Raw genomic sequence first — 24,744 nt, forward strand, 5'->3', positions numbered from 1 at the left:
TAAATAGCAGAAAATATACATGCTGGAGGATGAAGGTGAAAGCTTTAAAAAAGGGGATTTTTTTTTAAAACTAGTGATGGATAAACTAATAGATTCCTGCTGGTTGCATAGAACTGCCCAATTGCTTAGAAATTTTTAAACTTTGTTTGATAGATTGGTTAAACATGACTGAATACAGAGTGAAATACTCTCTAACTAGTGTTGTACAATGACAAACAAATGCTCAATGATTTATATGACAACTCAAGACTTCTAAAAGCTCTTTAATTCATTAGCAGCATGATACATCAGGTTTATTTGAGGATATACTGCATCACGCAAAATAGGAAGGCTGCCAATATTGAACATGCTGATTCAAAGTAGACTATCAACAGAGGATTAGAATTACTTTCAGTATTTCTGGATGACTATTGCAGGAAGCAGGAATACTACAATTATCCTCAGCCTCACGTGTCGAGAGGAACTGCAGCTCTATAATTATTTCCAGTACCTCGAGTTGGAGAAGGTAGGGGAGATTACTAAGGATACCACAATTACTTCCATTCAGGATGGATGGATGCATTCGAATTAGTCAAGTACATGTGATTGATAATTTCATTATGAGTCGAGTCAAAAAATATGTGGTGGATAATTATCTTCAGAACCTGACATTGGTATTCCAGATTTCAACAGCTTTCTTCAATGTAAACATAATTCATGAAGTTAAAAATCACTCAACACCAGGTAAGAGTCTGACAGGTTTATTTGGAAGCACTACCTTTTGCAATGCTCCGAAAGCTAGTGCTCCCAAATAAACCTGTTGGACTATAACATAGTATTGTGTGATTCTTAACTTTGTACACCCCAGTCCAACACCAGCATGTCCAAATCATAATTCATCAGAGTTGTTCCTCACTAATTTCTAGGTCAATCAATAGACATGTCAACTGAAAAATCAATCTTCATTGTTACATTTGAGAGCTGCTTTCTAATATTCTGCTAATGCAGAAATATTTTCATCTAAGAGGTCACCTCATTTTATAGATTGCTAACATTTGATTTCATTTTGCTTGAAATAGACCAAATGTTTCTTATTAGATTACTTACAGTGTGGAACAAGTGGAACTTCGGCCCAACAAGTCCATACCAACCCACCTTAACATGGCCAATTCACCCGACCTGAACATGTTTGGACCATGGGAGGAAACCAGAGCACCCAGAGGAAACCCACGCAGACACGGGGAGAATGTGCAAACTCCTCACAGACAGTCGCCTGAGGCGGGAATTGAACCTGGGTCTCTAGCGCTGTGAGGAAGCAGTGCTAACCACTGTGCCATTGTGCCACCCACAAAATTCAATTTCTGTTATGTGAATTATTTCTTCATTGCTATGCCCAGGGCGTTGCTGCAAAATCTATTAACAAACCAGCATTTAAGATTTCTAAATTGTCTCCTAATTTGCATTCTCTCTGAATGGAGCAGATGGTGAAGATACAATTTCATACAAAGAAAAAACAATTGGCATACATAATAATAAAAAAAATCGCTATTTTTCAGCAATTCCACTGTATTCAATAAATAAAATTTCATCTAATCAAATGGTAAAAATGATTAAATCTGGACATTTTAATTACCTGCTGGGCACCCACGCCCTTCATCAAGCCTCATGTATCCTGGGCAGCATTCATATAGCACCAACCTGCAGTCAAAACAAATGAAAATGAACATATAATTTAACTACATAAATAATCTAGTTGGATACATTGACTGAGAAAACAAGTCTCGAAGCAAATGAGTTATGACTAAATTGTTCAGAGCTTTCAGCATATGAAAATATGCAATTCTCTGTGGTTGCTTGCTCTGTTCACCAAGATAATTGAGAATGTGTTCAAATTGAAATGGGGTCATAATTGACCCCACTTGAACTTCTAATCCCATCATCACTAAGACACTCATTTTCACTTCTGTAACATTGCTCAAGCTCAACCCTGCCTCAACTAATCTGCTGCAGAAACCCTCATTCATGTCTTTGTTATCCCTCAATTTGACTATTCACTTCTGGTTAGTTTCTCACATTCTACCTTACCCACAGATTATCCAAGTTATTGCTGTCTGTGACTTATTTTGCATCAAACCCCATTCACCTGGCACCCATGTGCTAGCTGGCCTGCAGTACTCTCTACCAAGAAATGTCTTGAGTTTAAAATTCTAGTCTTTGTCATCAAATTCAATATGGTCTTGCTCCTCCCTATCCATGCAATTCCCTCTAGCTGTACAATCTTATGAGTTACCAGCAGTTACTTTTGGCTTCTTCAAATCCTCTACAGTTAGAAAATCATTTATCTGGACATCCAAAATCCGAAGGCTTTTTGTGAAGATTTTTTTCTCATTAACAAGGTTGTTTGGCAAGCAAATAGTTAACCCAAGTTGACGCCCACTCGATGTGTGTCACTCAGATGCGACGTGGGGAGGCACAGCCAAGCACCATTAGGCCTGTGAACCCTCCCAATTCGATACCCATTCAATGCATGTCACTCAGATATGACATGAGGGGGCACGGCCAAGCACGTCCTTACTTAGAAGTCTGTTGCTGTATAAAAGTTTTTAAAATTTCACCATTAAATTATCACTTATTCCGAAAACTGAAAAATTTCTGATAAAGGATCTTCTGCTCGTATTTTAATCTTGCCAATGGTGCACATATCTCATAAATAATTATACATACAAAAAACTGCTCCACCACTCGTGACTGTGGCTGCAATTATGTAGAATCTAAGCTCATGCATTCTCTCTATACTCCTTTCCACCTTTATACCTCATTGCAACAGATCAAAACCTCAGATTAATTATGGACATATTGAACTTATAATTACAACTTTTTTTTTAAGACAGGTAATGCAGCTAAAAGATGATTGCAGATGCAAATTCAGTGACAGGCAAAGCTCAGTAAGGAAAGATTGTCACACCTGAAAAGATAACAAGGAAACATCAAGCAGAAACTAGAACCTCCTCAAAGAGAGAGATGCAATTCAAAACAAACTGGACTGTGATTTCCTGTAGTGATAGTAGTCAGCAGAAAGCTCACTCCTGTGAAGTCTGTCCAAAACTACAGATATGTTTGTTTCTTCCTTCTAGGAAAGTCTAAAAAAAAGGATTAAAACCAAGCCTGTCATTGTGCTACCGTGGTCTGATCACTTGTGTGTAGGGGAGGTCACAGCTTCAGAACAGTCATTAGATATCCCTGTGTTGCAGGTAAAGAATGACTTTCCCTCATTCTGAGTACTGGAAACAAGGCAAACCAATGAAGTCACTGTCAAAAGTAAAACAGGACAAAAGCCTATCTGCAAAATTGCAGAGCCAAGAATCTTAAAAACAAATGTGTCACTGCCAATATCAGTTATACCAGTATCATTCACGTCAAAAGTCACAAAGTTCCAACATCTACTCTTCAAGAAATCTACAGACTGATTTGTATCTTTTATTTTACTCAATTCACATTCTGTTCTGTAGATCTGTCACATTTATTATTTCTTCAGTAGGTAATAAAATCCTACTTTCTTTAACTCGAGAAAACATGAATAAGTTGGCTCTTTTTAAGATATAAGTACATTTGCATCCACAAGAAAAGGGATCCTATTTAACTAACCCAGTTGCAACTAACCAAATAAGGGAGTGAATTAAGAGAAGCCAATTCATTGCTTCTCACCTGGGTACAGAACCAATTAAGGATATCCCATCTGGAATTGCAAAGACTTGGGGACCGTTGCCAAAGATCTTGTCATTATGCTTTCTTCCTTTAACTATAAAGCAAAACTCTTAAAACCTATCACTTTGACCAAATAGTCATCATTTGACTTAATCTCTAACTTTATACTTGATTCTGTGTCTTTAAGCTGTGTATTACCACTGCTGAGAAACACCCTAGGATGTTTTAGTAAGTTGTTCATTGCACATCTCATTGATGCCAATTGAACATTTCAACAGCACGGTTTTTTTTAAGTGAAATGAGCTCGCACTATGCAAGAAATCTATCTTTTTATTAATGCAAATCTTCTCATTTACAAATTATAAGGGATTGGATTCTGGTGGGTGTCAAAATGGCCAGTAATGAATCAGCTTCTTTTCCACTCTTTTAGAGAGGAGACTGGGTTATACGCAAAAAAGGAGATAATTTATTCCCCTATAATCATATAGAAATGCATTGTCTACCTGTAATGCAGAGCATGATTTGGCATAGTTGATATGGTGCAAGTTGTTAGGAAATTCTAATCATTTCATAGTTAAATAATTTACTCAGTTTTAAAATCTTCCTGATCTTCAGTTAAATACTTACCGATATAGCAAAAAAATGAACTGATTTAGGAATCAAACTAGATTATGACAGGCTCAAGATTAATGTGACTCAACATGACGTGGTGGCCATATGTATCCAAATTTTATTTCGCTAATGGTCCTCAGTAGACCCTTTGTTTGTGAAATGCAGGTGCAGCAACACTTTCAGGGCCAATTCTACACATGTGCTTCCCTTACATCCAATTTTTCTCACTGGCAGTTCATAACCTGAGATGATAAACATGTTATTGAATCATACAATGGTTATAGTACGGAAGGAAGCCATTCAGCCCATTGTTTCAATGACATATCTCTGCAAAACAACTTGGCTATTTCCCTTTCCCTGTCCTTCCCCTGTAGACTGGCCAACATAGTCTATTCAAGCATGTATTACATTCCCTTTTGAAAGTCATTATTGATTCTGCCATCAGGCAGTATTTTCAAGATACTATCCACTTGCTACTTAAAATTGTTTTTTTTGTTCAAGATGCTTTGCTTCTTTTGTCATTCACCTTAATCAGTGGTATACAGTACTTCTGCCAGTTAAAACAGTTTCTCCCTTCCGGTCTGTTCAGACTCCTCAGGATTTAAAAAGTTGCTATCAAAACTCTTCGCAACCTTGCCTTTTCCAAGAGCAATTCCCCAATTTCTCCAATCTCCATTCTATTCTATAACTAAAGTTCTGTGCCCCTGGATCCATTCTTGTCAATCTCCCTCATGCCTTTATGTCCTTGTAAAAATTCCCAGACTCAAGCACTATACATTACTCTAGTTGAAATCATACGAGTGTTTTAAAAGGGATTATCACAGCTTCCTTGCTCTTACCCTATACTTTTATTCATAAAGCCAGGATCCTTTGTGCCTTGTTAATTGTTTTCTCAAATTTTTATTTCACGGATTTCAATTTTGCTGTCAAGCCTGTCCTGTAGTACTTCACCATGAGCACCACATCAACTGCATTACTCTCATCAACCCTTCCCGTCAGTTCACCTTAAACTTAATCAGATTAATTAAAAACACACTACTTGTTTTATGTAATTAATCTACATTTTTCCACCTGACAGTTAGTTTTATCTTGGATTATTACTTCTAAAAACTTTCCCATCACTAGAGTTAAACTGTAATTTATTCTTCTACACTTACTTGAACAATGTTGCATTATTTGCAATTCTCAGTCCTCTGCATCACCTTTGTAACAAAGGAGGATTAGAAGACTACAGCCCTGCCTCTGTAATTTCTACCCTATTTCCCCCAGTATTTATGGTTGATACTCATCTTTGATATATCATCTTTAATTAATCTGGCTCAATTACTTTCCTTCTTCCTTGGTAAATACAGATGCAAAGTACTCAGCTAGAACGTCAGCTATGTCCTCTCCTGTCATGCATAAATTCCCTTTTTGGTGTTTAAAAATTAACCCAGTTCTGCTTTTTACTCTTTAATAAGTCAATAGAAGGCTTTTTTTTATTCATTTTCCCTCCAAACCTGTTACATTCAGTCTGGTTCTCACTAGTATTACCAACTTGATTTCTGCCATATGCATCTTTTTCTTGATTCACTTAATTTCTGCACCTTACATCATCCAGGGAACACTGGTTTGGCTTGTTTTTTTTTAAGCTTTTCTGGTCGTTCATCTTAATTGTTGGAAAACTGTCTGGAACATGCTCACCATTTCCCAGGGTAGACTCTTGGCAAGAAAAAAAGTGTCCCTCAAGACCATGTGATTCTCCTCAATTGATGGACAGGATTTAGTCAGCCAGTTCTCACTCATGGCTTGCTGAGCTGAAGGATATTGTTCCAACTATAGTCTGCATTGTTCCCTCTCTGCAAGGCAGGCCTTTGTAGAACTTTGTCAGTCCCATAGAAACAAGTGTCTGGCTTCTACTTTGGAACTGGTCAGCATGTTCTGTGTGGAAATCTGGAACTCATTGAGCAAGACAACACAGATATGAGCAAATAATCCATCTTATGGTAATGCAGTGTTTCAGAGCACTGTTAATTTAACCATATAAAAGGCGCTGCCTGAGTTTTTCAGCTCTCCACTAGAAATTAATAAATTAGACGGCTGTAAAACGTAAAAGGTCAACACAGCAAGAAGGTCTCCCAAGTTTACTTGCTCCAGTAGAATAATTCTAAATATAAGTATTAGAAACAGCAAACCGTTAAGCAATTACCATGATGCTGATGATCCCACCGGCATGGAGACATAACTCACCCTTGCTGATAACCCATGTGCACATTTCAGAGAATATGATTTATTTATTTTAAAATCAATACATCTGGTAGCTGTAAAGCATTCAATGCATTAGCTACTGCCAAAGAAAGAGCAATTGAGCCATTCCAGTGAACCATTTAAGCGATATAGCAAATAGAAGTGTGTATTATGTCTACAGCAGAAAGCCAGACAGGATTTCATTGAACAGACATCAGATAGCATGTCTACTGATTGAAGCCATTTGGAATTAACAATGAAAGCCTTAAGTCAACTAACTGCAGGATTGTCAGGTCCACTTTGGCAGCACCTGGCCTGTTTACGCACGCCTGTGAATCATGTTACATCGCAGCAAAGCAAAATGAAACCCATACCCTGCAGGTGGGAACTTGTGCTGTGCAACAAAGCCAGATCAGGCCACTTTTAATTGCTCTATACGTGAGGACAAGTCTAATTCAGAACAGCTGCTAACCTGATGAAGAAATGGAGGCAGCTGCTAGGTAACCACAGTGGGAGACAAAAAGATTTTACTGCTGAGACAAGTAATGTAAAGAAAGATCAACGCTAAAATCGTGTGCAAACAAATGGACTCCTTCCTTTTAACAGTAATTGATTAGGTTCACTGACATTTCACATTCCAGGCAACTGAATGTTATTGTGGAAAGACTGAGGTCATGTGGTACCTCCTATACTTCATTCTTCAACTGGTGTTTACTTTAGAAGAGGAGCAAAATAAATGTGTCACATTTGTGTGAAGAGCTTTAGGGTCATGAGGCTGGGGCAACACAGTCCACATGCCTCTTGTAGCAACAAAACCACATGAAATTGGTGTCCTTTGCCTCAGTTTTAATTGCTGATGAACTGAGCTGAGCCAGTGATGAATCTGGAGTTCGTGGTCAAAGAGGTGAAGGTCATAAAGAGCATGTAAATTTATCCAGCTCACCCACCAGCCAAAAGCTGAACAAATATCCAGGATAGGGGCGCATGCAAAAAGGAAGGGTGGATGTTGAGTGGTGATCAGCAAGGACCTGCAGATTTAACATAACTTCTGAAATAAAAATCAATCATTCACAGGACATTGGCATCACTGGTTAGGTCAGGTTTAATTGCTGAAACGACACTTATATTATCAACAACATTGCTGTGGGGCTGGAGTCACATGTAGTCACTAGATAAGGATGGCAGATCTGGGCACAAGTGAACCAGTTAGGTTTCTCTTACAACAATCGACAGTAGTTACACAGTCACCATTGGACTAGATTTTTCTTTAAAATTACAGATTTTTCTAAAGCATTAACTTCATCATCTGCCCTGGTGAGATTTGAACTCATTTTCCAAGACCATTACCTTGCAGGTCCTAGCCTCCTCGTTGAATTGCATTGCCACTACACCACCACCTTCCCTAGAATGCACACACCCTCTTCTGACTCAATGAGAGAAATTACAGGAGAAACTCAGCACGTCTTGCAGCATTTGCGGAGAAAAATCAGAATTAACATTGAGTCCAGTGACCCTTCTTCAGAATCCTTCTACAGTTGAGAAAACATCTTGTTTGATGGGAGTCCCCAGTACTCTGTCTAACTTGTTACTTGACTGTCATCTATTTGAAGGCATTTGCTGCAGCAAGTTTAAGACATGTTGCAGACAGGAGCAATCAGATGTTGCCAGGGTTAAAAACAGGCATTCCACCTCACTTTTGCATATCTGTAGCACCCTTTTAAGGCTTTCCTCATGAATATTCTCAAATGAAGTTATATCAATATCTTAAGTGTCAATTTCCACTGTGTCTGTAGATACATTCACCATCTGCCCTAATGTACCTACGGGAACGAGTATAACACAGGCAAAGCAATGTCCACATCTGATTTTATTTAGAGTTATAAAGTCACAGAGATGTACAGCATGGAAACAGACCCTTCGGTCCAATTCGTCCATGCCAACCAGATATCCCAACCCAATCTAGTCCCACATGTCAGTACCTAGCCCATATCCCTCCAAACCCTTCCTCTATTCATACGCCCATCCAGATGCCTTTTAAATGCTGGATTTGTATCAGCCTTCACCACTTCCTCTGGCAGCTCATTCCATACACGTACAACCCTCTGCGTGAAAGAGTTGCCCCTTAGGTCTCTTTCCCCTCTCACCCTAAACCTATGCCCTCTAGTTCTGGACACCTCCACCCCAGGGAAAAGACTGTCTATTTATTCTATCCATGCCCCTCATGATTTTATAAACTTCTATAAGGTCACCCCCTCAGCCTCCAACGCTCCAGGGAAAACAGCCTTAGTCTATTCAACCTCTCCCTATAGCTCAAATCCTCCAACCCTGGCAACATCCTTGTAAATCTTTTTTGAACCCTTTCAAGTTTCACAACATCTTTCCAATAGGAAGGAGACCAGAATTGCACGCAATATTCCAACAGTGGCCTAACCAATTTCCTGTATAGCTGCAACATGATCTCCCAAATCCTGCACTCAAGACTCTGACCAATAAAGGAAAGCATACCAAACATTTTCTTCACGATCCTATCTACCTGCCACTCCACTTTCGAGGAGCTATACATCTGTACGCCAAGGTCTCTCTGTTCAGCAACACTCCCTAGGACCTTACCATTAAGTGTAAACGTCCTGCTAAGATTTGCTTTCCCAAAATGCAGCACCTCACATTTATCAAATTAAACTCCATCTGCCACTTCTCAGCCCTTTAGCCCATCTGATCAAGATCCTGTTGTAATCTGAGGTAAATTTCTTCGCTGTCCACTACACCTCCAATTTTGGTGTCATCTGCAAACTTACTAGCTATACCTCTCATGCTCACATCCAAATCATTTATATAAATGACGAAAAGAAGTGGACCCAGCATCGATTCTTGTGGCACTCCACTGGTCACAGGCCTCCAGTCTGAAAAACAACCCTCCACCACCACCCTCTGTCTTCTACCTTTGAGCCAGTTCTGTATCCAAATGGCGAGTTCTCCCTGTATTCCATGAGATCTAACCTTGCTCATCAGTCTCCCATGGGGAACCTTGTCGAATGCCTTACTGAAGTCCATATAGATCATATCTACCACTCTGCCCTCATCAATCCTCTTTGTTACTTCTTCAAAAAATTCAATCAAGTTTGTGAGACATGATTTCCCACGCACAAAGCCATGTTGACTATCCCTAATCAGTCCTTGCCTTTCCAAATACATGTACATCCTGTCCCTCAGGATTCCCTCCAACAACTTGCCTACCACTGACAGCAGGCTCACTGGTCTATAATTCCCTGGTTTGTCCTTACTACCCTTCTTAAACAGTGGCACCATGTTTGCCAACCTCCAGTCTTCTGGCACCTCACCTGTGACTATTGATGATACAAATATCTCAGTAAGAGGCTCAGCAATCACTTCCCTAGCTTCCCACAGTGTTCTCGGGTACACCTGATCAGATCCTGGGGATTTATCCACTTTTATGCATTTCAAGACATTCAGCACTTCTTCCTCTGTAATATGGACAGTTTTCAAGATGTCATCATCTATTTCCCTACAGTCTACATCTTCCATATCCTTTTCCACAGTAAATATTGATGCAAAATACTCATTTAGTATCTGCCGATCTCCTGCTGCTCCACACAAAGGCCGTCTTGCTGATCTCTGAGTGGCGCTATTCTCTCCCGAGTTACCCTTTTGTCCTTAATATGTTCGTAAAAACCCTTTGGATTCTCCTTAATTCTACTTGCCAATGCTATCTCATGTCCCCTTTTTGCCCTCCTGATTTCCCTCTTAGGTATACTCCTACTTCCTTTATACTGTCTTAAGGATTCACTCGATTTATCCTGGCTATACCTGACATATGCTTCATTCTTTTTCTTAACCAAACCCTCAATTTCTTTAGGCATCCGGCATTCCCTATACCTACCAGCCTTTCCTTTCACCCTAACAGGAATATACTTTCTCTGGATTCTCGTTATCTCATTTCTGAAAGCTTCCCATTTTCCAGCTGTCCCTTTACCTGCGAACATCTGCTCCTCCAATCAGCTTTTGAATGTTCTTGCCTAATACCATCAAAATTGGCCTTTCTCCAATTTAGAACTTCAACTTTTAGATCTGGTCAATCCTTTTCCATCACTCTTTTAAAACAAATAGAATTATGGTTGCTGGCCCCAATGACACCTCAGTCACCTGCCCTGCCTTATTTCCCAAGAGTAGGTCAAGTTTTGCATCTTCTCTAGTAGGTACATCCGGATACTGAATCAGAAAATTGTCTTGTACACACTCAACAAATTCCTATCCATCTAAATCCGTATGGCAGTTCTAGTCGATGTTTGGAAAGTTAATATCCCCTAACATAACCATCCTATTATTCTTACGGATAACTGAGATCTCCTTACAAATTTGTTTCTCAATTTCCCTCTGACTACTAGGGGGTCTATAATACAATCCCAATAAGGTTATCATCCCTTTTTTATTTCTCCGTTCCACCCAAATAACTTCCCTGGATGTATTTCTGTCAATATCCTCCCTCAGCACATCAGTAATGCTATCCCTTCTCAAAAACGCCACTCCCCCTCCTGTCTTGCCTCCCTTTCTGTCCTTCTTGTCGCATTTGTTTCCTGGAATATTAATCTCCCAGACCTGCCCATCCCTGAGCCACATTTCTGTAGTTGCTATTATATCCCAGTCCCACGTTCCTAACCATGCCCTGAGTTAATCTGCCTTTCCTGTTAGGCCTCTTGCATTGAAATAAATGCAGTTTAATTTATCAATCCTACCTTGTTCTCTGCTTTATCCCTGCCTGCCCTGACTGGTTGACTTGCCTTTGTTCCCTGCTGTACCAGTCAAAGATTGAAATCTTTCCTCACTATCTCCCTGGGTCACACACCCCTAACTTACTAGTTTAATTCCTCCTGGGCAGCTCTAACAAATCTCCCTGCCAGTATATTCGTACACCAGCTCCTCAGCCATGCATTCATCTGCTCTATCCTCCTATTCCTGCCCTTACGAACTCATATCACTGGGTGTTATCTGGATATTACTACTCTCAAGGGCCTCCTTTTTAAATTCCTGCCTAACTCTCTGTAATCTCCCTTCAGAATCTCAACCTTTTCCCTTCCTATGTCGTTGGTTCCAATGTGTACAATGACCTCCTGCTGGTCCCTCTCCCCCTTGAGAACATTCTGCACCCTCTGAAACATCCTTGATCCTGGCACCAGGGAAGCAACACACCATTCTGATTTTTCGCTGCTGGCCACAGAAACATCTGTCTGTACCTCAGACTAGAGTGTCCCCTAACACAACCAATTGCTTGGAATCTGACAAACCCCTCATTACATTAGAGCCAGTCTCAATACCAGAAACTTGGCTGTTCATGCCCCATTCCCCTGAGAATCCATCACCCCCTACATTTTCCAAAGCAGTATACTTGTTTGAAATGAGGATCGCCACAGAAGACTCCTGCACTACCTGCCTACCTCTCTTACGGGCGGCACGGTGGCACAGTGGTTAGCACTGCTGTCTCACAGCGCCTGAAGACCCGGGTTCAATTCCCGACTCAGGCGACTGACTGTGTGGAGTTTGCACGTTCTCCCCGTGTCTGCGTGGGTTTCCTCCGGGTGCTCCGGTTTCCTCCCACAGTCACAAAGATGTGCGGGTCAGGTGAATTGGCCATGCTAAATTGCCCATAGTGTTAGGTAAGGGGTAAATGTAGGGGTATGGGTGGGTTGCGCTTCGGCGGGTCGGTGTGGACTTGTTGGGCCGAAGGGCCTGTTTCCACACTGTAAGTCTAATCTAATCTTACCTTTTTTGAAGTTAACCCATCTATGTGACTGTATCTGAGACTTCCCTCCTTCCTATAACTGCCACATCCCCCTTGCTCTTGTAAATTCCTCATTGCATCTAATTGCCTCTCCAACTGATCCATTCAATCTGATAGGATTCACAACCAATGGCATTTATTGCAGATATAATCCTTAGTAACCCATAAACTCTCCCTAAACTCCCACATCTGACAAGAAGAGCATATCACTCTACTAAGGGCCACTTTTGCTTCTTTCAATCCACAGACCCAGAAAATAGCACTGTCTTATTCCTTTACAAAACACTGCTCCAGGTTAAATTAATACTCATGGCTTATATTTTAAGTTTAGTCAAGAGACATAGCTCAATAAAATATATAATTGGGCGGCACGGTAGCACAGTAGTTAGCACTGCTGCCTCACAGCACCAGAAACCCGGGTTCAATTCCTGCCTCAGGCGACTGACTATGTGGGGCTTGCACATTTTCTGCGTGGGTTTCCTCCAGGTACTCTGGTTTCCTCCCACAGTCCAAAAATGTGCAGGTTAGGTAAATTGGCCATGCTAAATTGCCCATAATGTTAGGTGTAGGGGAATAGGTCTGGGTGGGTGCACTTCAGCAAGTCGGTGTGGACTTGTTGGGCCGAAGGGCCGGTTTCCACACTGTAAGTAATCTAATAATCAAGAAAGAATCTACTCACTACTGCAGACTTATTTTAAGGCTGCGCTTAAAATCCACTTATCTGTTTTGTTTTTCAAACAGCCAATATGTGCTCTCATCTAAAGACAGCAGAACACTCACTCAGTGCTAGTTGTGTCAGTCTACATTAGGTATTCCAGCCTCTTGAGTGGGATTCGAACCCACTCCTGGTGCATATTTAAGATGAAGATAGATTCTTGATCAGTCAGGAAGTCAATGGGTAATGGGGGAAAGGTCAGGAAAGTGGAGATGAAGAATGTCAGATTAGATTAAATGGCAGAGCAGGCAGGAGGGGCTAACAGCCTACTCTTATATCTATTTCTTATGGTCTTAACCCTAAATGCTCTAATTTACAGGCATGAACACTACCAAGTAAGGCTGGTACAATATAAAGTCATGTCAGGATGTAGTAATGTTGAAGATCATGTAACTCTTACGATGAATATAAAAATGTTTTACATTCTTTTCAAAAATAGCTAGCAGAACAAATTTATGACAGCAAGAAGTGTCATATTGGCTGAAGCTCATGAGTGCAATGCAAAAATTGGGAGTGGCAATCTGACAGGGGAGTCTCGGTCCTGAATGGAATATGGAACAAATAAACATTAAATGTATCTGCAAGCTTCTCAGGCCCATGGAGATTTCTCAGGCATTCTGACTGGCAGCCAATGATACAAACATAAATTCACAGGGCTGGTCTCACACAGTAAGCTCTGGGGGATTTAACCACAATGTTGATGTAAAACTTGTTCCAATGGCAGAGGAAAGGAAATTGAATAGGCTATAGTACAGGGCTGCTCGAATGGTATCAGGCTGTTCTCCAAAAGTTCTAAGTTACAGCTAAAGTCCCACAACTACTTGTCTTGATGCTTCCGATGACCCCGGTAAAGCACAGATGTTTCTAGTTGCACCCTAATAAGAGGTCCTCTCAATCTGAAAAATTTCTCCCAAATGCAGCCTGACCTACCTAGCAGTTCCAGCACATTTTGTTTTTATTTCAGATTTTCAACATCCACAGCTTTTTTTTTGCATTTACTTTCTGGTTGGCTCGGTCCCATGAACAGAGCAGAATGCCATGTTCTTTAGATGATCCACCCTGAGGAGCCCCACAAGCAGAAGACCAAGAAAAGAGGCTTGAAGTCTGCCGCATTAACATTGCTCAAGCTGACACACAAACACCACTGTGTACCTGGGCAGCCTCCAAAACTAGTCCCAGGCTAACCAAAAAGGAAGACCCGAAGGACATCAGTAAACCTACTGATTTTTTAACAATAATTCAACCGCAGATTCCAGGTTATTGAGTACAAATTCACCCTTTATAACCTCTAGTCTGATGCTCTCACCATTAGACCATGATATTCATTTTATTTGACACCATGAAGGTAATTGTGTAAGAATTCCATCCACCAAACCCCAAAACATGTGTTAACACTTACTTCAGTCAAAGCAAATCACTTTATCCTTGTACCGAAGTTATTAGAATATTGAAAAAATACACAATTTTAATTTTACTACTACATCCTCTGCAAAATGTTCTTACAAATCCACAAGATTCGTAGAAGACTAGAAATAAAATTTCAGCTCATTAAAAGACTCAAAACTCTAGTTGACTGAAAAATGTTGTTTTCAATAACTGCACAGACATTGGTATCCTGTCACCGAGTCACTCTTTATATTTGCGTGCAGTCAGCCCCTAAATTGAGGAGCCATTCTGAACGTTCTGCTTCTTCCTTTCTTCTTTTTTCCCCCATGTCACCCATGTCCATGTGACCAACACACCTACTGATTGGAGTGACAATTTGGACTTTGAATTCAAATAATTCATTCATTGAAATAATTTGCAGTCATCAAACTTTTGAGCGTCTGAGTTTGCACAGACTGAACCATATGCAGAATGCCACAATGCATTCACAAGTTCCGAGTTTTGGAGAAATATAGAATGCCCCTTATCTCCACCGAGTATTCTGGATGACTTGAGCAAATGGCCCAGTACGTGTAGTGAAAGCAAATGCAGATGTGGCTGAACAGTACAATTAATTACTGTCCATTCTACCTGTTCCCAGCAGAAATCATCTTCTATGCTGAAATTCTTGGAAAAAGGTTTGTCCATCTGGACAAATAAATATTCTTTCCAACCACGATTACAAGAAATCTTTGCACTTGGGAAAGCATATTAATTTCAATAAACAGCACATTTCTACATGGTATACATTTTTTAAAGGCAGAAAATAGTCTTTCCAGGCTATGGTCTGAATGCCCAAGTTCCACATGTTTCATTGAGTGTCTACACAAGAAAATTATCTTAGTAGAGGTCATTACAGAATATGAACCCAGACCTGCTTCTGAAAGAATCACTAGACAGCAACCAATGTCAATGCTTCGAGGAACAACAACACTCGAGTGTATAATATATAATGCTGCAGACATAGTGAGTGTCCTATCTTATCTGATTCAGATACAGTATTTCTTGAGGCTAGTTTTCGCATTGGCCACTATTTCCCATCGACCGGAAAGTGCGGAGACAGCTTAACAATTAAAGAACTTTCTGACTACTTATCTCCCTAATTAGCCTGCAAAAATAAATGACTGGATTTCCCCAGAAACTAACATTAGTGATAATGTGGAGTGAACTGACGAATGGTTACATCTGAAATGTTAATCTCTCGTCTCCGCAGACAGCATTTGACTCATTGACTATTTTCATCTGTTCTGATTTGAGATTCTATTACTTGTGCATTTTACGTTTAACTACAGATGGTGTGTCCACAAGTAGGATCTCTCTCGAAGCTGGTGTTCCATTATTGCAGTATTCAATTGTCAAATGTTTTACAAAGTCCAGCTCTCACATAAACACACCTATTTACTGTTACCTGATATGTAAATATGGATTACCGCATGAGACTTTAGAACTATAGATTCCTGAAAAGCTAAAACGCTGACATGTAAAACCAATAAAATCCAACAGTAGGCTAAACACAAATTAAATTTAAAGACTGAGCACCATGGAGTGACACTGTGGTATACTGTAGGTTCCTTCAACTGGATAATGAAGGTTTACTTCGCTTTCTCATCTGTAAAAGGGACAAATATACCCCTGAGGGATAGGCAGACAGATGATCCATCCTACAATCTCTATAATGCTGCCTTAATGAGCAGAAACTATGGGAGGGATTGTATAGTTGTCTGACTGACATGGGTTATGGCAGGATTTGTGGTAGAATCACACAAGACGTCCAGGAAGACCTGGCTCAACATTGGGAGCAATGCACTGAATCTTTTATCCTCGCATGGCTATTGAGGAGAGTTTCTCTCTAGGCAGCAGCCAACTGCTAATTAAAAGGGGATAATTACTTTTAAAATGCCTTATTGACTGCACTTCTCGCCTCATTAATATCATTTTAAATGCACGAAACAAACTAGACATCAAGAATTCTCAATATGGAAATCACAGCAGGTACCTGGTGACTTTAGCTCATCACTGACTGGGAAGAGCCTTTATTTGCTCACCATGTAATGGCATCTCAAGACACAAATCATATGCACGTCTCATTCATGGATACTGGTGTCCAAGATTTGGCAATCCCCTATGATCCTCATGGCATCTCTCAGATTTGCCTGCAGGATGGTCATAAAGCACAGGCTTGCATTGCAGGATGTACCTAGCACCGAGCACTGAGAAACTACAGCAAAAACACTGCTTGCAGGCACAGGCTGCACCTGACAGCATCTCAGGGCTGCTTGCTCACTTAGTACTTATTTGCATGCACACTGCACCCAGTCTTTCCTTGCTTCACCATGCCATGTGTGAGTACCTCAGCCAGAACCTAAAGGCTAAACAGTTGTTCTTATGTGCTGTTTTGCACAGACAGGCTTTTTACTAGTAGGGATCTGTCTGGAGTGGGGAAATCTTGGTTTGCATTGTGGGAGTGGACTACGTCTCCTCTTGTTTTGTTCATTTCACCTGGCTGTCATAGAGTCATAGAGTCATAGAGATGTACAGCATGGAAACAGACCCTATGGTCCAACCTGTCCATGCCGACCAGATATCCCAACTCAATCTAGTCCCACCTGCCAGCACCCGGCCCATATCCCTCCAAACACTTCCTATTCATAATCCATCCAAATGCCTCTTAAATGTTGCAATTATACCAGCCTCCACCACTTCCTCTGGCAGCTCATTCCATATACGTACCACCCTCTGCATGAAAATGTTGCCCCTTAAGTCTCTTTTATATCTTTCCCCTCTCACCCTAAACCTCTGGTTCTGGTCTCCCCGAACCCAAGGAAAAGAGTTCATCTATTTACCCTATCCATGCCCCTCATAATTTTGTAAACCTCTATAAGGTCATCCCTCAGCCTCCGACGCTCCAGGGAAAACAGCCCCAGCCTGTTCAACGTCTCCCTATAGCTCAAATCCTCCAACCCTGGCAACATCCTTGTAAATCTTTTTTGAACCCTTTCAAGTTTCACAACATCTTTCCAATAGGAAGGAGACCAGAATTGCACGTAATATTCCAACAGTGGCCTAACCAATTTCCTGTACAGCCGCAACATGACCTCCCAACTCCTGTACTCAATACTCTGATCAATAAAGGAAAGCATACCAAACTTCACTATTCTATCTATGTGTGACTCCACTTTCAAGTAACTACGAACCTGCACTCCAAGGTCCCTTTGTTGAGCAACACTCCCTAGGACCTTAGCAGGACTTACACACTTAATGGTAAGATTTGCTTTCCCAAAATGCAGCACCTCACATTTATCTGAATTAAATTCCATCTGCCACTTCTCAGCCCATTGGCCCATCTGGTCCAGATCCTGTTGTAATCTGAGGTAACCTCTTTGCTGTCCACTGCACCTCCAATTTTGGTGTCATCTGCAAACTTACTAACTGTACCTCTTATGCTCACATCCAAATCATTTATGTAAATGACAAAAAGTAGAGGACCCAGCACCGATCCTTGTGGCACTCCACTGGTCAAAGGCCTCCAGTCTGAAAAACTATCCTCCACCACCACCCTCTGTCTTCTACCTTTGAGTCAGTTCTGTATCCAAATGGCTAGTTCTCCCTGTATTCCATGAGATCTAACCTTGCTAATCAGTCTCCCATGGGGAACCTTGTCGAATGCCTTACTGAAGTCCATATAGATCACATCTACTGCTCTGCCCTCATCAATCTTCTTTGTTACTTCTTCAAAAAACTCAATCAAGTTTGTGAGATATGATTCCTCACGCACACAGCCATGTTGACTATCCCTAATCAGTCCTTGCCTTTCCAAATATATATACATCCTGTCCCTCAGGATTCCCTCCAACAACTTGCCCAGCACAGAGGTCAGGCTCACCGGTCTATAGTTCCCTGGCTTGTCTTTACTGCCTTCCTTAAACAGTGGCACAACGTTTGCCAACCTCCAGTCTTCCGGCACCTCACCTTTGACTATCGATGATACAAATATCTCAGCAGGAGGCCCAGCAATCACTTATCTGGCTTCCCACAGAGTACTCGGGTACACCTGAGCAGGTCCTGGAAAATAATCCACCTTTAACCGTTTCAAGACATCCAGCAATTTCTCCTCTGTAATCTGGACATTTTGCAAGATGTCACCATCTATTTCCCTACAGTCTATATCTTCCATATCCTTTTCCACAGTAAATACGATGCAAAATATTCATTTAGTACCTCCCCCATTTTCTGTGGCTCCACACAAAGGCCGCCTTGCTGTTCTTTGAGGGGTCCTATTCTCTCCCTATTTACCCTTGCGTCCTTAATGTATTTGTAAAAACCCTTTAGATTCTCCTTAATTCTACTTGCCAAAGCTATCTCATGTCACCTTTTTGCCCTCCTGATTTCCCTCTTAAGTATACTCCTACTTCCTTTATACTCCTCTAAGGATTCACTCGATCTATCCTGGCTATACCTGACATATGCTTCCTTCTTCTTCTTAACCAAACTCTCAATTATTTTTTAGTCATCCAGCATTCCCTATACATACCAGCCTTCCCTTTCACCCTGACAGGAATGTACTTTCTCTGGATTCTCATTATCTCATTTCTGAAGGATTCCCATTTTCCAGCCGTGTACCTGCGAGCTTCTGTCTCCAATCAGTTTTTGAAAGCTCTTGCCTAATACCATCAAAATTGGCCTTTCACCAATTTAAAACTTCAACTTTTAGATCTGGTCTATCTTTTTCCATCACTATTTTAAAACAAATAAAATTATGGTCGCTGGCCCAAAAGTGCTCCCCCACTGACACCTCAGTCACCTGCCCTGCCTTATTTCCCAAGGGTAGGTCAAGTTTTGCACCTTCTCTAGTCGGTACATCCACATACTGAATCAGAAAATTGTCTTGTACACACTTAACAAATCCCTCTCCACCTAAACCTTTAACACTATGGCAGTCCCAGTCGATGTTTGGAAAGTTAAAATCCCCTACCATAACTATTCTATTATTCATACAGATAGCTGAGATCTCCTTACAAGTTTGTTTCTCAATTTCCCTCTGACTATTAGACGGTCTATAATACAATCCCAATAAGGTTATCATCCCTTTGTTATTTCTCAGTTCCACCCAAATAACTTCCCTGGATGTATTTCCGGGAATATCCTCCCTCAGCACAGCTGCAATGCTATCCCTTATCAAAAATTCCACTCCCCTTCCTCTCTTGCCTCCCTTTCTATCCTTCCTGTAGCATTTGTATCCTGGAACATTAAGCTGCCAGTCCTGCCAATCTCTGAGCCATGTTTCTGTAATTGCTATGATATCCCAGTCCCATGTTCCTAACCATGCCCTGAGTTCATCTGCCTTCCCTGTCATGCCCCTTGCATTGAAATAAATGCAGTTTAATTTATTAGTCCTACCTTGTCCCTGCCTGCCCTGACTGTTTGATTCACTTCTGTTCTCAACTGTACCAGTCTCTTTCCTCACTATCTCCCTGGTCCCACCTCCCCCCACCCCCCACCCCCACCCACCCCCACCCCTCACCCACCTTACTAGTTTAAATCCTCCCAAGCAGTTCTAGCAAATTTCCTTGCCAGTATATTAGACCCCTTCCAATTTAGGTGAAATCCATCCCGTTCTCCCCGTGTCTGCGTGGGTTTCCTCCGGGTGCTCCGGTTTCCTCCCACAGTCCAAAGATGTGCGGGTCAGGTGAATTGGCCAAGCTAAATTGCCCATAGTGTTAGGTAAGGGGTAAATGTAGGGGTTTGGGTGGGTTGCGCTTCGGCGGGTCGGTGTGGACTTGTTGGGCCGAAGGGCCTGTTTCCACTCTGTAAGTCTAATCTAATCTTCTTGTACAGGTCATTTCTACCCCAAAAGTGATTCCAATGATCCAAAAATGTGAATCCTTCTCCCATACACCAGCTCCTCAGCCATGCATTCATCTACTCAATCCTCCTATTCCTTCCCTCACTAGCTCGTAGCACTGGGAGTAATCCAGATATTACTACCCTTGAGGACCTCATTTTTAAATTTCTGCCTAACTCTCTGTAATCCAGCTTCAGAATCTCAACTTTTTCCCTTCTTATATTGTTGGTTCCAATGTGGACAATGACCTCTTGCTGGCCCCTCTCCCCTGTGAGAACATCCTGTACCCTCTCTGAGACATCCTTGATCCTGGCACCAGGGGAACAACACACCATTCTGCTTTTTCTCTGCTGGCCCCAGAAGCATCTGTCTGTACCTCGGACTACAGAATCTCCTAACACAATTGATCTCTTGGAAGCCGACATACCCCTCGTTGCATTAGAGCCAATCTCAATACCAGAAACTTGGCAGTTCGTGCTACGTTCCCCTGCGAATCCATCACCCCTACATTTTCCAAAACAGCATACTTGTTTGAAATGGGTATATCCACAAAAGGTGCTGACCTCCCTTACCCTTCCTGGAGTTAACCCATCTGTGTGACTGTATCTGAGACTTTCCCCCTTCCTATATCTGCCATCCATCACATACTGTTGCTGTTGTAAATTCCTCATCGCTTCTGTCTGTCTCTCCAACCGATCCACTCGGTCTGATAAGTTTCACATCAAACAGCGTTTATGGCAGATACAGTGCAGTAACCCTTAAACTCTCTTTAAACTCCCACATCTGACAAGAAGTACATATCACTGCAAAGGCCATTTTTGCTCCTTCACAATCTGCAGACCCAGAAAGTAACACTGTCTTATTCCTCTACAACACACTGCCCCAGGTTAAATTAAACTTAAAATATAAGCCATAGCTATTAATCAAGAGACTTATCTCCAAAAACATATAATCAAGAAAGAGCCCACCGTACTTACTAATACAGCCTTTCTCTTGGACAGACTTAAAACAACAATTAACTTATCTGATTCTGTGTTGTGAACTTCACCCAAACCGGTTCCTCCAAGATTAGTTGCGAAATTCACTGTTTGTTAATTTTCCCAGATGCACTCTGATGTCCAGCGACACATGAATTCAAAAACTGCAAAGGCGGTAACTGTGCAAGTTCTCTCTCTCTCTGTCCCCTGCACTGTCCTTACCATGTGCTTCCTTTGTCTGCTCTTCTCCCTTTTAAAACTGCTGTTGTTTTGACTTTTTTTTCCCAAGAGTTCCAAAACAATGCGACAGCATATAAAACAGCAATTGCTGCTCTTGGAATTCGAGGAAATCACCTCCAACACCTAAAATATCTCAAAAAAAAGGAGCAGCTCTTACAGCCAGAAAGTTTTCCCATCCTCCATCTTGGATTACCCAGAATCCTGTCAATAGAAGTTCAAGGCTGAATTGCATACCTGGCCAATGAGAGATTGTGGGTGACCAGTGAGCACTGGGGATAGAGTAGTGCTGCCTTACAGTAGGTTTTAACCGAGATGTAGCTACAAACAGGGAAACTGTGTTGTGTAGTGGTCAATAAAGACAGGGTGAGAGAATGGGGTTGTATGTGCAAGGATGTGTCAGCCATGTTGGCTCATGCCATCAGCAGAGTGGCTTTGTGGCTGCAGTGATGGGCAACACCAGATTGCCAATGCCAGTCCAGGTACATAGTAGCCTTTTAAAGAAACCCCAGGCGTGAGAGATGTCTGAATTTTGATGAACATCCACTGAGTTGTGACATTTTCCAGGAAAGCCACAGGATAAAACAGGACTAGAATCACAAATGGGGGATACTTTAGGGTGGCATAGAGAGTTAATTTGGCAGATTTGATGAGGTATAGAGAGAGAGAGAGCTCATTGGACCTCATGGCAAAAAACCCTTCAAAATCTTGACACAATGGCCACCTTGCCAAAGAACTATAAGGTTCAGCTGTACAAGAAGAAGAGGCTTCCTTCAGGAATACTTTGCTGCTGATTGGCCCTTGCAATAAGGGAATATTTCACCTCCTCTTTATTGTTCCTTTCTCACCTGGTCAACATTGGGAGGACATTTTCCTTGCAAATACAAATGAAAGCTTGTATTTTTTTCTCTTCTTACCAGTGCATCAATGCTAACTAATTTTGTTTTCCTTTTTTTAAGGATCAGCATCCATTATTTTACATTTTGTTTTTCCATCCCCTTACCTTGTGTCTCCTTTACCTCTATCACTGGTGCAATGGTAAAAGTGAATGCAACTTAAGGCGTAAATTCTTCTCGTTTTGTCCTCCCCTATTGGTCTCTGTAAGGAATGGAATTCCTCTCCACAACTATATTGTTGACAACAAGGTTCAAGCAAAATAACAAATGTGGTTCTCTAACTGGCTCTTTGGTGTGACAACCTATCGAGACTCTGAAATCCCTCCACAGAGGCTGGTATCCTGTCACTAAGCCACCCACTATTTACATATGGAGAGTCCTTAACACTGATCCAGCTCCCTTAGAGCCAGCTCTGTGAAGGAACAGAATGTCTGCCACTCCTGTTGGTATCGGTCAGCCAGGGCTCCCTGATTGGACCAGATTAACAGCCTCAATCAGAAATTCATTCTCTTCTTCAGGCTGCAAGGACATTAAGGTGGTAGCATTTGCCATGTCCATCTCAGATTCTCAAGTCTCTTCAACATTTGATGGAGAGGTCAGACCCATGGGTTCAGGAACAGTCAGAAAGGCAGTCAGAGAGCCATGTTGTTCCCACATTGTGTGCAAGTTTGCAGCTGTCATATGGTCCACGTGCTTGCTCAGAACCATCCCTCCTATCTGAACTTTATACGTCACTGGACTTGATCTTGCCTTGACTGTGCCTCTTACCGATGCAGGGCCACTCCTGTGGTTCCTACACAAAACTTTATTCCCTGAAGCAAACTGTCTCTCTTGCTGAGCAGAATCTTGTGCCCAGCATTGGCATTTCTGATGTTGTTTCACCCTCCCTGCCCAGTCCAGGAAGATCGGCTATAATCTGGTTCAGAGCCTTCTCCCCAATAGCAACACTGCTGGAGCTATCCCTGTAGTTGCATGAGGGGTGATCAAAAAGGAATCGGGACAGTTTGGTGTCTACAGAAGCTGTAGGCTGTTGCTTTAAGCCTGCCTTCAAGCTCTTTCTGCCAGCTCATTGGAAGATGGATGGTATGGAGCTGTCATTATATACCAATTGACATTAGGAATTTTTCAAATTCCCTGCTGGTAAATGATGGCCCATTATCTGTGACCAACATTTGGCAGTAACTTTTGTCCTCGTTGGCAATCTGGGCATTACATGTCAATACCAGATCTTGTTTGTGATCCCAGTGTGCCAACACCTTAAAGGATGATAGCTGCTTCTTCATTTCCCTGAAAGCTTTGGCTTGGCTGCAAGACCATTTCCAAGGCTGAACCTTTCAGAACTGATCCAAAGGTGCCAGGATGGAGGCCAGGTTATGTATGAACTTTTTGTAATAATTCCCCAGCCCAAGGAAAGATCTAAGCTCCAGTACTGATGTGGGAGCAGGGGCATCATTAATCGTCCTCACTTTATCATGCAATGGGTGTAACCTGGTCTTGTCGACTATGTGGCTCAATTACGTCACTTGGGGTGTCTGGAACATACATTTTTCCTTTCTAAAGTGTACATCCACCTGGGAGCAACATCTAAGGATTATGTCCAAGTTCTCCAAGTGCTCCTTATTAGTTTTCCCTGTGATGGGAACATCATCTAGATAAATGGCAACCTAGGGTAGACCTTGTAAAATGTTCTCCATTGTCCGTTGAAACATTGCACAGGCTGACAATACCCCAAATGGTAGTCCTGCATAAAGATACAAATCCTTATCGGTATTAATGGTAACATACATCTGGGAGTCCCCATCTAATTGCAATTGCAAGTGGACATATATCATGTCCAGTCTTGTGAAGGACAACTCCCTGCCAGCCTTGCTTATAAATCCTCCATATGAGGGATCAGGCATTTATCCAGCTGTGAAAAGCAGTTTAGTGTTTGTTTAAAATCCCCATAAAGGCGAAACAACCAACTGGTCTTCACATTCAGTATGACTAATGCTGCCCATTCTACAAACTGAATGGTCTGATCATTACTTCACTTTCCGGCTTCCTGGTTTCTGCCTCTACTTTTGCCTGTAAGGCAAATGGCACTGGACAGATATTGCAGAATCATGGAATTGCTTCCTGGTCAACATGTATGGTGACATTGGCTCCTTTGACAGTCCCTCGACCTTCCTGAATGACATAATTGGAATTTCACTCAGATGGCCATTCTAATCGAAAAATGTAGAGCCAATCTAGGTGAACCTTTCTCAACCAATTTCACTCCATCAAGCTTGGGCCCGAGCCTTTTACTACAATCAGCGGGAACCGAACCAGCTGCTTCTCAGAGGAGATTGGAA

The 24,744-nt window shown here is 41.7% G+C and overlaps 1 protein-coding gene across 10 annotated transcripts in view; it reads right to left on the bottom strand.

Annotated features, from left to right (window-relative positions):
- Nucleotides 1–24,744, bottom strand: part of LOC132816498 (periostin-like) — a 95,513-nt gene that overhangs the window by 59,879 nt on the left and 10,890 nt on the right. For all 10 annotated transcript variants that reach the window (XM_060826170.1, XM_060826169.1, XM_060826168.1 and 7 more), the window contains exon 4: nucleotides 1,613–1,677. In XM_060826170.1, the coding sequence (XP_060682153.1) occupies nucleotides 1,613–1,677 (65 nt within the window). The remainder of the gene's footprint in view (nucleotides 1–1,612; nucleotides 1,678–24,744) is intronic.

This window comes from Hemiscyllium ocellatum, chromosome 6, assembly GCF_020745735.1.
Source record: "Hemiscyllium ocellatum isolate sHemOce1 chromosome 6, sHemOce1.pat.X.cur, whole genome shotgun sequence".
In the NCBI taxonomy this organism is placed as follows: Eukaryota; Metazoa; Chordata; class Chondrichthyes; order Orectolobiformes; family Hemiscylliidae; genus Hemiscyllium; species Hemiscyllium ocellatum.